The sequence below is a fragment of the Drosophila arizonae genome, chromosome 3 (assembly GCF_054131065.1).
Source record: "Drosophila arizonae isolate 15081-1271.41 chromosome 3, UAZ_ARI_1.0, whole genome shotgun sequence".
Classification (NCBI taxonomy): Eukaryota; Metazoa; Arthropoda; class Insecta; order Diptera; family Drosophilidae; genus Drosophila; species Drosophila arizonae.
In genome coordinates, this window is record NC_142923.1 from 14,789,556 (window position 1) to 14,806,961 (window position 17,406).

Here is a 17,406-nt window from a genome sequence, read left to right on the forward strand (position 1 = left end):
GATAACCTAAGATTAAAAGGTCTAACTTAATCAGCATCTGGCTATTTTCAGTATAGTTTCTTGTGTAAAATATTTGCTATACTTGAAGGGGTAATTTCTACGAACTGAAGTCAATATAGTAGAGTTTTTGCATTATATTTATCAATGCCATTTATCTAATTATAAATTGCTGATATAAAGCTAAAGATCAAAGATAAACAGTACCTATATAAATTAAAGATCTAAGTTTATAAAACACTTCAATTTAAATGAGAATTTATATTAATAATTCATATAATATGAAGTAAGCAGAAAATAATATAGACAGAATACATTCTCAATTTCTGCTTGCCTCTAAATTATATTTTTATTATAATTATATTTCCATTCATATTGACAATATTTTTCTTGAATTTCTTCACATTTACATTCTTGGCGACATTTCATTTCTGCTATCATCTCTGTATGTTTGTTTATCTAACTTAACTTTGTTATTTCTTTTTGCCTTCTCTTTATAATTCTATTACTTTTATTTGCAAATATATTCGATGCTGCCGCACTTGGAGGAGCACACCCATAGAACTTGATTGTCGCATTTGCCAGAAGCCGCAGCTGCGTTCATTGAACCCCCGTCTGGCCGCCCACACTCCTCTCCCACAAAACTGTTCCCAGTGGTGATATAAAATTATGGCCAAATTATATGCGTCGTTTTTGACCTTTCGTAACTAAAGCCGCTTTTAACTTTGCACACTTGCCAACTGCGAACCGCGAACTGCGAACCGCCAACTGCCAATGGCCAACTGCACTCAAAATTTAAGTGGGGGTTCGTGTACTTAAAAATTATATTTATATGTGTGTACACACACACACGCGCTCATAACTATAAATGCGAAATATAATGTAAGATATGTATTACCTGGCAAAGTATGAACTAATTAGCAGAGAGTTTTACGTCAAATAGATACCCTCTAATTGGGAGTAAATATTTAATAATAAATTAATTTAATATTTAATATTTAATATTTAATATTTAATATTTAATATTTAATATTTAATATTTAATATTTAATATTTAATATTTAATATTTAATATTTAATATTTAATATTTAATATTTAATATTTAATATTTAATATTTAATATTTAATATTTAATATTTAATATTTAATATTTAATATTTAATATTTAATATTTAATATTTAATATTTAATATTTAATATTTAATGTTAAGTTTTTCATATTTAATTTGTATATTATTTATTTTCTTTATATATACCCTGCACTCAATTAATTCCCTAGGGTATAACAATTACATACCAACCAACGAGCACTTTAATAAAACTTTTGTTGGCTCATTACTTGACTCATTATAATATTTTTTTCAGATAAACTTATTTACGCAAGTGCACGAGCGACAATCACACTCAGCCTCTATTTTGGGGTGGTTAGATGAGTGTGTATATCATACATACATATATATTATTATTTATATAACTTTCTTCGTGAATTAGAATTTACTCTTAATGAAATTTAAGCAAATTAAGAAATTTTGTTTCATTACTACTGATGAGGAAAACATGCCAATCGCAAATTGACTCATACACGAAGTGTGAATTTTTTCATTCGGGCCATTGATTAGGTTACCCTGCCTCTGTCTGGGTTTTAATTTCTGAATATCTGACGCCCCGTTATTAATTGTAAACAAATACGCAAATACGAGAGTGTCAACTATCAAATCAAGTTTAAAATTTCATCTAATATGTTGGGTAAATCTTTAAATTAGTGACTTTATTTGAGCCGAAAACAAAGCTCACTTGTAGCATGTTTTGTCATTTGATATAAAAGTTGTTTATAACACAAAACAATGTGAGATGTCGATGTTTTTGTTTACATAAATGAAAATAAAACAATAGAAACATTTTTAAACAAAGTGAAAAAGAGATTTGTGAAATTAGTTTTAAGCAAAAAACTTTAAAGCTTTTTACAGATTTTTTAAAATATTATAATATAGTTCAAATTTTTGTGCATGTATATTTTATTTGTTTTAAAATGGTATGAACGTCTAGTGTTAATATATATCGGAGCTGTTAAAAAAAAAAAATAAAAATAAACCGATATTTGCGTTTTTAAAATATGCTAATCATATTATTAAATTTGCACATTTAATATATTCTTCCACTTTAGCAAACCCATTACAAAATGAACAGTTAGTAATACAGCCTTACAATGAAATCGATAAGAATTCTTTGTTGTAAAAGTTACATATTAATTATAAACAATGACTAACAACGAGTGTAATGAATTCAAAAAGTTATTTAATCTGGAGGGTATTCGCGAACGTTTACTCTCAGTTTCTATTTCGCTTTGTGTTAGTTTTTGTTTTTGTTGTGGTCGCTGAATATGATTAATATGAATCGATGAGCTCATTCAAGTCGCGACCATAACACGTATCCACATATCAGTTGAATATATGCTATATGTAGGCGGCAAAATAATCAAATATATGAGACAATATATTACCAGACAACGCAGGCAAATTGCCTTTTTCACTTCTAATAATAATATTATTTAAAAAAAAAAAAAAAAATATAATAATAATAATTTGGCTTCCAATATGTATACACAGTTATGGATTCCTCTAAATATTTCTTCTAAGCATTTGCTCTAGGTGTTTGCTCCCAGAACTTCTCTTGAGTCTTTGTTCAAAGTATTTCCTCACGTCTATGCTCTAAGTATTTCTTCTATGCCTTTCCTCTAAATTTTTCGTATAAGTATTTCCTCTAAATATTTGATCTCAGTCTTTCCTCTAAGCCGTAAACATTTCCTCTAAGTCTTTAATATTTAACTGATCGATCTCACATTTCACTTCACTTCACCTTACTGCACTGCATGACTGACCCCCACCTGGCCTGGACGACTGAAAAAATGCTGCAGCAGCTGTCCTTTATATACGATGACTTTCTCGGACAATTCCGCTCAAATATTGAGGGATCGTTGCAGTCGAGCTTTATGTGACCGATGAGAGAGAATACTCTCTGTTGCTTCGGGTATTCTAACTTCGTTTTACTCAAATATAAATACCACTGCTGCATGCATAGAGGCAGCTTAATCGATATTCTGTAGTTCTTATTCGTCTCTCACTTTTGTTAAGCGCACAGACAGAGAGAGATTATTAAGTGGAACAGCTAGCAGTTTCTTCTGTTCTATAGTTCTCTTAGAAACTACGACTTCTGTATAGTCTGCCTCAACTTCTGGCTTATTTTAGCCTAAAATGCGTCAAAATGGCATCACTGTCCGGAAGATACGAACAAAAAACCCACACATACTTAACATTCGTGAAAGATTTAATAATTGCACAAAAAAAAGTAATTAAAAAATATGTAATGCGACGTCTGGCAATTGGTTGTAAAAATTGCTGAAATGCAAAGCTACAGCACTTTTTTACGAGTTTTCATTTAAGTGTTGACTGCTTGTCTGTGTGTGGGTGAGTGTGTATGTGTGCCCCACAAATTGCCTGTCTGTTCCGGCTGGGGCTAACCAATGCACTTTGAGGCACTGGGCTGGCGGGTGGGGGCGTTATTGCTTTGTCAATGCGGCAGCGATTAGACACAACAATGATAATTAGGTTGTCAGTGTGTTGTTCAATTGGCACACGGCACAAAAAAAAAAAAAAAAACACACACACACACACACAATAGAAAGCCACAATGGAACAGTAAATCTCAAGAGTTGCCGGAGCATGCGATATGTGAAAAGGAAAAGCAAACAAAACAAAATCGAAAAACCTATAAAGCCTTCAGAAGCAACTTTGCTTATTCATTATGAATACAAACTTTTTTCTATTGATTACCTAATTTAACCATAATTTAATGATTTTTATGAACACTTAAAGCGAGAAAATATAGAAATATATTATGATAAAGGTATTATTTTTTGCATGAGTTTTTAAATAGAAAAATAAATATATTATTAAATAATTATGTTAAAACTATTTTAGTTTTAATATAATTCAAATGTTTTCTAAAGATTAAAGACTATAACAATTTTAATTAAATTGTTAGTAAATAAAAATAAATTAGCTAAAATCTAAATTATAATTAAAGTTAATTTATTTACTTTTATTTTGTATTTTTAGCATGCAAATTAAGTACAAATTGCAAATTGTTTGCTCAAATGAATATTACTCAAAACCATATACTCCTCTTCTCTTCCTGAATGAGTACAAACAACTAATAGCAAGAACTTCAACATCTAATAGCGAGAATAAAATGCAAATGCAATTATTGGCCACACGTGTAAGCATAAGGTATGCAAATAAATAATTATGTACATTTGTTCGGCATGCTTATTATTAATGTGAAAATGCTCTAAATTATGGGGGACACCCACAATTTAAAGTGGGGCCGGCTAATGGCTGGCGCCTCTGTGGCCAACGCAATGGCGTGACCCAAGTTCCCACCCGCAGTGCCAAGAGTCACGCTATAAATACTTCAACTTGAAACGGGAGGTCTATCTGCGCCCGATCCAATCGTCCCATGGCATTGAACGTAGATACATACTCGGAAATCTAAATATATATACTTATATGTATATGTATATATATCGAGCTTTGTATGTATTCGTATTTGTGTTCATACAAGAAAGTTCCATAAACAGCCAATTCACTTGGCATTCGAGCAGACACCAAATAGTTTCTACCCGAGCTTTTAGCTAAGCTGTTTAATTATTGATTGTTGTTGCGCTGGCTGACAACATGGCAGACAAATTGACGACGGCCACCAGTTGCGTCCTCTTCGCTTCGCTTGTTGTCTTCATTTCGATGCACTACTTCGCGCAGGCCAAAGGGGCGTATTAGTGTTGCATCATGTATCTCTTGACACTTAGCAGTTGAACGGTTTACAAATAGCTATGATTATTTGGTACTTTCCATTGAAGCCTGGCAAATCGAAGAAAATTGCTAAAGATTTTTTATCCATTTCAAGGGCAACAAAATTAGTTAAGGTATTATTTTTAGCTTTTTCTAGGTTAGTTAAAATCAAATTGTTATATATGTGATCATATTTTAATATATAAACCATATATGACCTAAATCTGTAATCCTATTAAGTTATTTAATATTATTATATTTCTTTATTTTTATTTAAAGATAATTCTAGTCACATAAAAAAAAAAAATTATTAAAAAAAAAAAAAACAATCAAGTTTTTAATATTTAAACGTTAAATATAACTTTCATTATCCATTATGCTGTCCCATTTTCGTATAATTAAAATAAATGCCAAAGATAAATACTAAGTATTATCTAGTCGGTAAAGCTCGACAGCTAAAAAACCGATTCGTTTGCCGTTTGTTGCTGCAATTTATTTATAAGTTATTCATAAGGGATTCCGCCGGTTTAGTTGTTCACGCTCGGAAGTGGCATTTAAGTTTCATACTTAAAATGTATAACGAAGCACATTGAGCAGCCGCAGAAGCAGCAACAGCAGCAGCAGCAGGTGGAAGTGGTTGACCCTGGCTGCAGTGACGAAAGTCTCCGACAGTGGCTGGCCTCCAAGTTCCGATCAGCTGTGGCTAACACGTTTGAGCCCACTGCGAAATGGCTTTTTTTATTGCTTTTGGCACACACTATTCTACACAGAGTGCTCAGAGATCAAAGAGAATTGTTTACTGATTAATTTCACTAAAATAGCTAACAAGTCATTGATGAAATTAGATTTGTTTATATATAGAAATATACATATATTTGAAATTTACATTTCAAAGCAAGTTAAGATAAGTTAAGTTAATGCCAAAGAATTCATTGATCACTTGAGTACTAATGTTAGATTGAGAAAATGCTATGATGCAGATAAAATATAGAGTTATTTGAATGTGATCTATAGAAATTAAGATTACATATTAGTATTTATACTTAAAGTATTTATAGAGCGGAAACCAAAAAGCCCAAATTTTCCTAGACATTTCAAAGCCTTTAAATTTAAAACTGTAAATTGGAACACATATTCGACTTTCACACTTGGCTTTCTCTGGGCGCAACAATGAATTGATAGCACGCAAGGCAGTTGCAACTGGTTCGGCTGGAAGGAACCCTGACATTGATCGCCGTCTGCACAGTTATTCAAATTGAATTAAAATTTGTGGTTTGCATGTGATTCATTTGCGCAGAATGATGAATCGACGACAAAAGAGAATTCAATGTGTCATCGTTATAAATGTGACGAGTGCGAAGTAAATAAATAGATTAAATTAAATAACTATATATTTCCGTTGTTTTCGTAGTTCCCAAAGCTAGCTTGACAATCTCTACAACTAATCTGGTTAGCAGTATTTATTATTATTACTATTGTTATATAGGCTTTACAAATCCAGTTAAAGTTAGTTAATTTTCCTGACCTGATCAAAGTTGTAGAAATTTTTCTTCAATCATTGATAAGCCCGACATTATTTTAGCTCATAATGCTGATGTCTTGAGAAATCGTATGAGCTTCGCATTCCAATAAAGATATGATGGTCCAAAACACGCTCTAGCCCTTGGACGGTGTAATAAACATGCCAGAAATGGACTAAAACCATGACATGGCTAGACATGAATGCATATACATATACTATGCCATGAGATCATACGAGCCACTATAAACATTGCCTGAATTACCCGATAAACCACTGATAAGCGCCCGCCTAAGTTTTCAAGTACCTAACGTACTCTGATAACAACGTGCAGAGATATTATTAGCACCAAGTGGAATGTCTCATTGGGTATATTTCAATAGAGCCAAGAGGGTGGGATCTTTTAGAAATCTATTGTCTGCTTATCTGCACCTTGGGTCTACCGCTACTTCTAATAATTCCCAGTAATCCGCATCGTACCAATTGGTGTTTTAGTTCCATATAATTTGAGTTGTTGACAAATAACTATGAGTTCAAATTCTATTTTAATTAAATTGGATATAGAGCTTAAGATTAAGAGATCATTCTTTTAAATAGAGGTTTATGGCGCACATTGTATTGTATAATAAAAGAACGCCTTGTATTTTAACCCTGTTTCATTATAAGCATTTCCCTTAAAGGAAATTTTAGAATATACTTTTCGGAACATTTCAATTTTATATTGTAGCAAATGCGAAAATGTTCATAATTATAATAATTTATTATTTGAAGCATTATGAATATTGCAAAACTCTTCCAAAATTAACACTTAAATAGCAAAATTTATAATTAATTAACGAATTGACAGATGGCAGAAAGCCCAAAGCAATGTAGACATGACACGCAGTTTTCATACACACACTTGCATATTCGCCCTATACACTTTATCTCTCTGTATATATATATGTATAGGTATGGATATGTACAACACTTACCAGAAAAGTATTCTTAATGAATTGGCTACCAGCAGCGCCAGACAGACGTAGAGTGAGAAGCCCTCGGCGTCCTGCGTCTTCTTGATCTCAATATATTGCGGCACATAGGGTATCACGCCACCGATGACCATTGCCGAGGCGGCCGCCCAGCCGACGACATGGCCGACTGTCAGACCTAATTCATCGCTGATGATCCAATCCATGTTGTGTGTGTGTGTGAGAGAGTGCGCGAGTGTATTATCGAATTATGTTATCGAACTTTCTTATCTCTACGTAATTTGACGGATATGTTTGCTCTTGTTGCTCGCTTCGTGTTGTGTCCTTATGCACAAAATTTGACTAGTTGAAATGCCAGCGTGCTGGAAGTCGTTGTTGTTGTTGTGGATTCTGTTCTTTCTGTTGTTGTCTTTTTCATTATCTTGCGGCAGCAGCGACGACAGCGTAGGCGTGCATTAATTTGCCTAGCAAGTGACCGAGCGCACGAGCAAGCGAGCGATAGAGAGAAAGAGAGAGAGATTAGCTTTATGTCAGCTGCTTAGATGCTGCGACGTCGTCGTTGGCACTCAGGTAACAGTGAGTGAGTGCGTATGTGTGTGTGTAAATGCGTTTGCAAATGCTCGAAGAGGAAGTCAGCGGTTGCGGCTAGTTGTTGTTCTTGATTACCGTTGTTGTAGTTGTATGCCCACTTTTGTTTTTGTTTGCAATTCCCTTTGATTTTCACTTTTGTGTTGGTTTTCTTGCTACAGTGGCACACACGTAAACACACACGCTCACATTGAGAAAGACACAGCTGCTTTGCAAAATTTCTTTTCTTCTCTGCCTTTTATTCGTTATTTTCTTTTCTTCACTTCTTTTTTTTTTTGTTATTGTCGCGCCGTTTTGTATTGAATTTTCCACAATTTTTGCCACGCCGCGCGCGCTTCACATTTACGATCTGTCCGCAAATTTTCCGTGTACGATTTTCAAGCAATGTCCTATGGTACTGCAGCCACACACGAAGAGAGGGAAGGAGATGTAGTCTGTTTCCATTTCCCCATTGGTTTGTTAAGTTTGTCGAGCAATTTGTTTGACTGACTGACTTTGCTGCTCTACGTTTGACTGCCAGTTAATTTCATTTCGTCTCTTTGATTACATTTTCATTTCGCGTCCGGAAAAACAAATTTGTTAACTTAATTAGTTGTAGTTGTTTTGTTGCTTTTCTTTTTCATTGCTGACGTTTTGTTATATTTCGATTCTTTCGCATCAATTTTCGCGTGCGTATCGAAGCTCTGGTTTATCTGTATTATTATTATATATGTATATATATATGTATATATTTTTTAATTTAACGCGCGACGCACGTCCCGTTCGTTCGACGTCAGAACAACAACAATCGAACTAACATTAAATTATACAGGTCTATGTTATGCTCTAAGTGGCACTGTTAAGTTTGCACACTGTTAGAGCAGTGTGGCCAAGTGCAGTTCGTGAGCCTCTATAAAATATACCAAACAAAATTTAATGAATATTTTATTTTTTTATAATTTAAAATATTATATTAAAAAAAAAAGAGAAATATTTAAGCTTTTAATTTTTAATAATATTGCAATTGTTTATCCAACTGTACTGTATCCAACTTATTTATTGTTTATTTTCCCTCTATACAAGTTATAAACTTTTATTTAATGGTAATTTGTTTAGAAAAACTGTACAAATTGTCATTGATTTTAGAAGATGCAACGGTTATCACAGTAAAAACAAAAGACTTGTATATGCATTTAAATTAAATTAAGCAAAAATTATTCGACTTTACAGCTAGAGTTTGCACTATTTTTAGTTTTTCTTTTTCTTCTTTTCGGGCTGACCCAAGCCCTGGGATTCCTGATATTGGCGCACGATCTGCTCCTGTACCTCGGGCAGGCATGGCGAGTAGCGGGAGTACTCCATGGTGAATTCGCCCTTGCCCTGAGTGCTAGATCTGAGAAGAGAAGAAAGAGAGTTATTTATCAGTTAGAAACATTATCAAGGATTAGCTTCACTTAGTTACCTCAGCTCGCTGGCATAGCCAAACATGTCGTTGAGCGGCACCTCGGCATAGACGGTGAACCAGCCCTCGGTGCCTTCTGTGCCGGTGATGATGCCGTGGCGCTTGCTCAGATGGCCCATAACGGCGCCCTGGAACTCCTCGGGTGCCGTCACCTCGACCAGCATAATGGGCTCCAGAATTTGCCAGGCGCCGTTCTGGAAGACTTCTTTGACGGCTCCGTGGGCAGCCAACATAAATGCCAGCTCACTGGAGTCAACAATGTGATGGCCGCCATCCTGCAGACGGAATCGAATGCCCGACAACTTGTGGCCGGACAACATGCCGCGCTCGCACATCTCACGGTAGCCCTTCTCCACGCCGGGCACGAACTGCTTCGGCACGTTGGTGCCCACCGTTTCGTCCACGAACTCAAGCAATGTGTTCTGAGAGGGAGGCAGTGGTTCCATGACGCCAATGATGCGGGCATACTGACCCGAGCCGCCCGACTGCTTCTTATGCAGGTAATCGAATTCACACGGCCCGACGAGCGTTTCTCGGAACGCCACCTTCGGCTTGCCCAATGTCACGGGGCAGCCATATTCGCGCTCCATGCGCTGGGCATAGATCTCCAAATGCAGCTCGCCCATGCCTGAGACGAGCGTTTCCTTGATATCATTGTCGAACTTGAAATGGAACGTGGGATCCTCCTTGGTGAAGCGTGCAATAGCCTTGGAGAAATTATCCCGATCCTTGGTGTTGTTCGGTTTGATGGCCATGGACACAACCGGTTCGGGCACAAATATCGACTCCATGGACATATTGTTCTTGGGATTGGTTGTGAAGGTGTCGCCTGAGGCGCAATCGACGCCAAAGAGTGCGAAAATGTCGCCGGCAAAGACCTCGTTGACGTCTTCCATTTGGTTGGAGTGCAGCCGGACGAGACGGGCGATGCGCACCTTCTTGTGGTTGCGGGCATTGTAGATATTGTCGCCCTTGCGGAGCGCGCCCTGGTAGCAGCGCAAATAGGTCAATTGGCCAAAGCGACCGGCTTCCAGCTTGAAGGCCAATCCCATGAACGGATCCTTTCCATCTCGCGCCGGATTAAGGACGATTTGTTGCTTCTCCTGGCCCTCCTGTTCGATGTACGCGAGATTCTCAACCTCGCCCGGATTGGGCAGATAGTCAACGACCGCATCGAGAAGCGGCTGCACGCCCTTGTTTTTCAGCGCTGTGCCCACCAGGACGGGCGTAAAGGTGCGCTTGATGCAGGTGCGTCGCAGCGCCGCTTTGATGTCCGCCTCCGTGAAGGGCTTCTCCTCCAAAAAGAGTTCGCCTAGAGTTTCGTCTGCGTTGGACAGATGCTCAATAAGCTCCTGCCGCCGCTCCTGACTCTCGACGCGCATATCCTGTGGGATCTCGTCCAGGCGCAAATTAATGCCGTGCTCGCCCTCGAAGTATATGGCGCGCTCCTGCACGAGATCCACAATACCTTTGCAGTTGTTCTCCACACCAATGGGCAGTTGTATGAACGCGGCGTTGTGGTTCAGCTTGGAACGCATCTGCGAGAGCACTCGATAGGGATTTGAGCCCATGCGATCTAGTTTGTTGATGAATGCCAAACATGGCACATTGTAGCGCTTCATTTGCCTGTTCACCGTCAACGTTTGACTCTGAACTCCACCCACGGCACAGAGCACGAGCACAGCGCCGTCGAGGACGCGCAGCGCACGCTCCACCTCGACCGTGAAGTCCACGTGACCGGGCGTATCGATGATGTTGATGTTTACATCCTTCCACACCGTGTACGTGGCTGCCGATTGTATGGTGATGCCACGTTGCCGCTCCAGCTCCATGCTATCCATTGTCGCGCCCACATTGTCCTTGCCCCGCACCTCGTGCATCTCAGCAATGCGCCCCGTATAGAACAGAATGCGTTCCGTGAGCGTTGTCTTTCCGCTGTCAATGTGCGCCGAGATGCCAATGTTGCGGATGCGCTCGATGGGCTTATGCTCTGCGTATTTAGCATGTGAGCTATAGCCGCATTGCAGCTGAAAATGCATTACAAATTAAAATTACATAATGAGCCGATTCAACAAATTAGGGAAATGATAATATACCAATTAAATACATACCTGACGAGCGGCTTTTAATGTGCTAAGACGCAACGGCAGGTTGCCATTTAGCACACGTGTAATTAGCGTCATTTTTAAGGCGTTTTAATTAATAAAATAGTAAATTTTACTAAAAACACGCGCTCAGTGCCGCACCAACAACAGCTGGTCGAGGTAAAAGTAAAGAATGCTGCTGAATAGCGCGGATAACAGTGCTGGTAAATAGCATTATATCGATAGCTCTGTTATCGATTAGGCATATTTAATACTTTCAAATTCAGTTAATAAATTTGAACGTTATCACAATAAGCAAATGTTTTAAAGCAATATTAAAGTATTATTCTTAGAAGGGGAAATTTAAACTTCTAAAAATAATATTACTTTAAAATAAATATAGTGAGAATATAATTCTATTATATTAATCTTAAGCATTTAAATTGCATTAAGCTTTTAAACGACAAATTAGCTCATGACTTGAATAAAAGAAATGCAGCCAAAAAATTTGAAAAACATGCTAAAAAGTTTCTTTAAGGTTTAATAACTTGAAAATGAATTAAGTTCGCCTCAAATACAGTTGAAAGATCACGCGGAAATAGTCGCATTGCCACAGCTGCAAAAATCAGCTGTAGAATTCGCCTAAAGCTCAGCTGACATATTCGCCTTTAAATTTGTTTATGTTTACAATTACCTGCAGGCTGCAGCTGAAAGATTCGCTCCGAAATCAGCTGAATGCTTCGCCTTAACAAGGCACAGCTGAAATATTCGCTCTAAGTTCAGCTGAAAGATTCGCCTTAAGATTCACTGTGAAATCAGCTTCAAAGTGTGTCTGGAATTCGCTGCAATTGAAAAAATGGGTTTTATTAAAAAAACACTAATGAATATGTATATTGCGCGTCTTAAAAAGTCCATTGAAACACATTTAAAATATTTATTCGTGATCAATTCCAGGAGATCGAAATGTTTTTTGCTTTGGTTTGTTTTGCTTTGTGTGTTGATATGTTAACATTACAATAATTAAATTAAGTGTGGAGATGTTTCTTGGTTTGCTGCATCTTTGTGCCATGTAATGCACAGTGATTTGAAGAGGGAGACGGTAACGGTAGCGCTGCCTTGTACATAAATACATACATATATAATACCATTAATACACATATAAATAATTTCTTAGTTTTTAACAATAAATATAATTTTTTAAAATTATTTTTATGCCCCTTTCTGGCTAACTAAATCATCGACTCAAACGGACGTTTCTGTTGATGTATGATATCCATGCCACAGTGGCTTCGTCGTATCAAATTTTCGGTTCTGTAAAAATGAAATGCGGGAATTAATAAACGCGAACAAAGCCACGATCAAAGATCTATGGAGTTCTGCCAGCATACCTAGGACACAGACATTAAAATACAAGATTGTTAACGAGCATTAGAATGGGTTAGTGTTTAGACATCAACACGATGCAAATGAGTTGATGCTTGATTGATTGATTGGCTGATTGATAGATGCTTTGATACGTTTTAGATGGGAGCAGGCAGACACGAAATCTTATTGAGTGCTCTATTTAGTAGTATGAATTGATGTATGTACAATGTGCCACACTGAGAACTATGCACAAAATACACTGAAACAAAAGGAGACTAGGGCGCACAAAATGAAACATACAGATATATAATTTATACTTTTATTCAATATTTATACGTAGATATATAGATATAGATTTAATGTGTGTCTCAGAACTTAGTATAAATTGCAAAAATTATAATACATTTGTATACAGTGGTTGTTGCTTATGTTTTCGATTTTATTATTTTTTCTAAATTTGTTATTGTGGCTAAATGTTTTGAAGACGGCTTTTCAATAATTTCTCATGTGCTAGTATAATTACGTACACCAATAAATCCGCACCCTACAATAAGATCACAGCTTATCTAACCCATGTAATATCAAATTTTAAACGAGCCCGCCATATTCTGTTTCTCTATATGTGTGTGTGTGTGGGTGTGTTAAATTAAGATCAAACATAAAAGGAACCATATTTTTTTGTATAGAGTAGATAATTGTTTGAGGAGAGTTTATGTTGCTTTGAATTGACACTGGTTTGGTATGAAATCTGTTATAAAATTGCTGTTATAAAAGTGTTATACATATAACATACATGGTATGGTTCATTGGAATGCGTATGCTATATACTCCTGAGCCAGATTTGTTTTTTTTTTTTTTTTAATAATACTTCTAAAATTTTTTAAGCTCAGCTCAAATTCTATGCCAAATGAATGCTGTGAATATTTGTTTGTCTCTTTAGGCTGATAGTAAATTCTACAAACTTTTTCAAAAATCACTACGATTAATTTGTATATATGTATATAATATATATGTATATCTATTTTTTTTTGTTTTTTGTTTTTTATGATACTGATATTCGACATTCACACTCTCGGACGATCTAGGTCGACTTTGTGCACTTGTTCTACGCATTGTGAGTTCGCAGCGAACGAAAGAGTTCGCTTAGGTAGTTTGGTATATAATTTTGATAATGCCCCATAAATGGGGCCCACTTAGACGGGTGTTATGTTCGCTGGACTTTGGGTGGTAACAACGGCACCTTCGAGCTTGGCAGCCGCCTCCTTGCAATTGCTTGGCTGCTGCTGTTGTTGTTGTTGTTGTTGTTGTTGCTGATTGGCTGGCAGCATTTGGTTGTTGGTCATCTTGTTAGCGGAGCTTTCATTATACTCATCGGCCTCGTGCATGGGCGATAGGCGTGGCGAAAGGGCAGCATTGGTTGAGGAACTGAGGAGCATGGTCGAATGCAAATGAATGATATTTATATATATGTATATATATATATATATATGTATGTGTGTGTATATAAGTTTGTTATAAATGTGTTTAGCTTGGCCTCTAACTGACTCGACTAGCCGCAAAAACGACTCTAATTGGGGTTCTTGGGCTCGCCTGCTTGATTGGGTGCTCTGTGACTACTCGGATACACTTACTGGTTGCCATTGATATGACGCACTTTAACGGTAACGGGTATGATCAGCTGCTCGGAGGTGCCGTCCTTGTTGATCTGCTGCCAGACTGTGGTGCGATTCACGTCCGTTGGCGCACCGCTCGCAGCAGTGCTGCCCATTTTGTTGCTGCCGCTGTTGCCCGTTAACGGTATGTGTATGGTTGTGGCAGCCGAGCCAGAGCCAGAGCCAGGACCAGCGTTGCCACTCTTCATATTATAGGCAACACTTCCAGCTGAGCCGGCGGGCGGCTGATGATGATTGTCCTTCAATAGAAGACATTCATAGGCATGGATTTTGTTTGTTTGTTTTCGATTTTGTTTTCCACAGCTCACAAAAGTATTACAGTGAAAGAGATAAAGAGTGAAGGTGGAGAAATATAGAGAGAGAGTAAAAGAGATAGAAATCCCTTCGTGTCTTAGATATTTGGTGAGTGAGAGTGTTTTCTTTCTAAGAGCCAATGCGGTGTTTTATGTTGTTAAGCTATAAATTTAGATTGCATTTTCTCTCTTTTTGTTTTGCCAAATACTTTTATTTTTTTCTCTACAATTTATTTAATGTTTTTGGTTGCCAATTTTTTTTTTTTTTTTTTTTTTTTTTTTTGGTAATTTGCTATTGTTAGTTACTTGTACTATGGTCTTGTTGTGGAGTATAAAATTATTTAACATGTACATTGAATACATTTACACCATGTAAACGCATTTAGCGCCGACTACTTAAGCTTAGGTTTCATTAACATATACAGATATATATAGGTAGTATTGATATAAATACAATATAGTTAAGAGTAGTATGTAGGCATATATATAGAGTAAGTAAAGATAACACATTTCATAATTGAATAGTTATGCATTGGGAAATAATAGAATTTCAGAAAGCATATACAGATGGGGCCATGGGCTTTGGTACAATTACGTTTGGATTTCATTGCAATATCATAGTATTCATTGAGCAATTTGATAGAAAACAAAGACAATAGGAATTAAAAAGTAAATAGAAAGTACTTTGTAAGAGAAAACAGATATTTTAAAAATATGTATAACAAAATGCAAAAATTTGCATGCTACGATTTAGGGATAAAAATTAAGGCAAAAATTTACAAAATACTGTTAAAGAACAAACATAACGGAATGTCTTCACTCGTAGCTCGATACGAATGAGTAAGGTTAGAATAAAAATATGGTAAAAGTAGATATAGATATAAGTATATATATATAAATAGTAAGAAGTAATCAACTTTTATACAACAAAATGCAAAAATCTCTAAAAATAATTTCCATTATAGAATACCAACAAATTAGATACAAATCAAGTGGGATCCGTGGTGGACTGTGCAGCACTGCAAACGCAAACGAAATGGGCAGCACTGTCGGGTGTCGAGTGTTTCAGATCGGTCGATCCGGCTTCAATTTGTGATGTGTTGTGTGCTGTGTGCGTTTGTGTGTGTGCTTGTGTGCCAAAAACAAGGTGTGCCCCGTTTACTTCTTGAGCAAACTACTCTGTGCCTCAAACTCCTTCTCATTTGCATTTGAGGTATTGCACTTGATCAGGGCGACGGCATTGGCGCCGACGTCCATGCCACCATCGAGGCTGCTCTTCGGTTCGCGCTTGCCGCGACCCCCGAAGCAGGGTAAATATTTCTGACAAAAGCCCACCTCAGCGTCCAGTTGATGCAGATCGTCCGCCGCAGCGCGCTTGGTCATCTCGGGCATAATATCATCGAGGATTTTCAGTTCACGGCGGGTGAAGACAAAATCTAGGGACTTGCGTATGCCAATCATCACCACCAACATCAGTGGGAAGAGTATGGAGGTCTGGGAGAAACTCTTGATCAGCCACAGGATAACCAGGCAGGCCAACTGTATGGCAGTAAACAAATGTACGCGCTTGATGGGCACCTGCGGGAGTGTTTAAAGAGGAGGATTGAGAATGGGTTTCTAAGAGATATCGTTGAGTCTAAGCTCCTACCTGACGCAGGAACATGTAGTCCGGCTGATATTTGGCTGGCATGAACATGATGAGAATGCGATCGAAGAACTGCAGACCCTTGAGCGAGGCCACACCCATATAGAGAAAGACGCCAAACAGCACCGGCATGGGAATGTGTCTGAGCTGCGGTGTCAACAGCACCGAACCGCCAATTGTCAGGAAGATCATAATGTGAGTCACACGCTGCTCGCGCACACCCAAGAACTGCGGCTTCTCGCCAGGGGCACTGCACTCCGATTCCAGTTTCAGTGAATTGACATGATTAATGCTCAGCACAGTGGCCGCCACGAACCTATCAATGGGGGAGTCGAGATTAGATCTATGTATGCCCGGAGTCAGCGGTCTCTGATGACTTACCATGGCAGACCCATCACACTGCAAATGGCTATCAGGCCGGAGAGTACAAAGAGATCCAAGTGATAGCCGCAGCCCTTCTTTAATTTGTTCTCCTTGCGATTGATAATCACGGCCGTGATTTGCTGATCCATGAAGATGAGAATGGTGCCGAGCATTGCTGGGAACACGGCTATGATTGGTGACCACCAGGGATTCTTCTCGCAGAATGGGGGAATCAGCCAGCCACGCGTATTCAGTGTCGGCTTCAGCTCGCGGGGCACCTCCAGCTTCTGTGTGGGCACACCCAGCGAGTAGTCAAACAAGGTCATCGAGAAAATGGCAATCAGGACAGAGAAGTCGCTAATGTACTGTCGCACAATGGAGGGGAAGAAGAGGGCATTCTTGAATTCCTTGAGTACGGTCGAGAAGATGAAGGTGCCAGCACAGAGGACAACGGACATGAGGAAGACATTCTCGGTGGGTGGAGTACCGCAGTCGGTGCCAATGAGTGTACCATTGTAGAGCTATCAGAGAGAAAGAGAGAGAGAGAGAGAGAGAGAGAGAAAGAGAGAGAAAGAGAGAGAGAGAGAGAGAGAGTGATTTGGGGAGGGGGTATTAGAAG

General features: G+C 37.9%; 3 protein-coding genes across 27 annotated transcripts in view; all 3 read right to left on the minus strand.

The window, feature by feature from the left end:
- Window positions 1-8,718, minus strand: part of LOC108610754 (uncharacterized) — a 28,369-nt gene extending 19,651 nt beyond the window's left edge. The window contains 1 exon segment of the mRNA XM_018003034.2: window positions 7,339-8,718. Coding sequence (XP_017858523.2) covers window positions 7,339-7,541 — 203 coding nt within the window. The 5' untranslated portion in view covers window positions 7,542-8,718.
- Window positions 8,719-8,926: 208 nt separating this feature from the next.
- mEFG1 (mitochondrial translation elongation factor G 1) lies at window positions 8,927-11,666 on the minus strand. Its single transcript, XM_018004767.2, has 3 exons — window positions 11,476-11,666; window positions 9,365-11,391; window positions 8,927-9,295 (listed from the first exon to the last, which is right to left on the minus strand). The coding sequence occupies exons 1-3, from the start codon at window positions 11,545-11,547 to the stop codon at window positions 9,151-9,153; spliced, it is 2,244 nt and encodes a 747-aa protein (XP_017860256.1). The 5' UTR covers window positions 11,548-11,666; the 3' UTR covers window positions 8,927-9,150.
- Window positions 11,667-12,368: 702 nt separating this feature from the next.
- Ndae1 (Na[+]-driven anion exchanger 1) overlaps window positions 12,369-17,406 on the minus strand; it is a 30,230-nt gene continuing 25,192 nt past the window's right edge. For 16 of the 25 annotated variants that reach the window (XM_089465381.1, XM_089465390.1, XM_089465377.1 and 13 more), the window contains 5 exons: window positions 16,806-17,308; window positions 16,428-16,740; window positions 16,115-16,357; window positions 14,445-14,725; window positions 13,119-14,238 (listed from right to left, as the gene is read on the minus strand). In XM_089465381.1, coding sequence (XP_089321507.1) covers window positions 14,007-14,238; window positions 14,445-14,725; window positions 16,115-16,357; window positions 16,428-16,740; window positions 16,806-17,308 — 1,572 coding nt within the window. In that variant the 3' untranslated portion in view covers window positions 13,119-14,006. Of the gene's footprint in view, window positions 12,760-13,118; window positions 14,239-14,444; window positions 14,726-14,763; window positions 16,358-16,427; window positions 16,741-16,805; window positions 17,309-17,406 lie in introns of those variants that run through there. The other 9 variants (XM_089465394.1, XM_089465395.1, XM_089465396.1 and 6 more) reach the window with 3 other exon arrangements.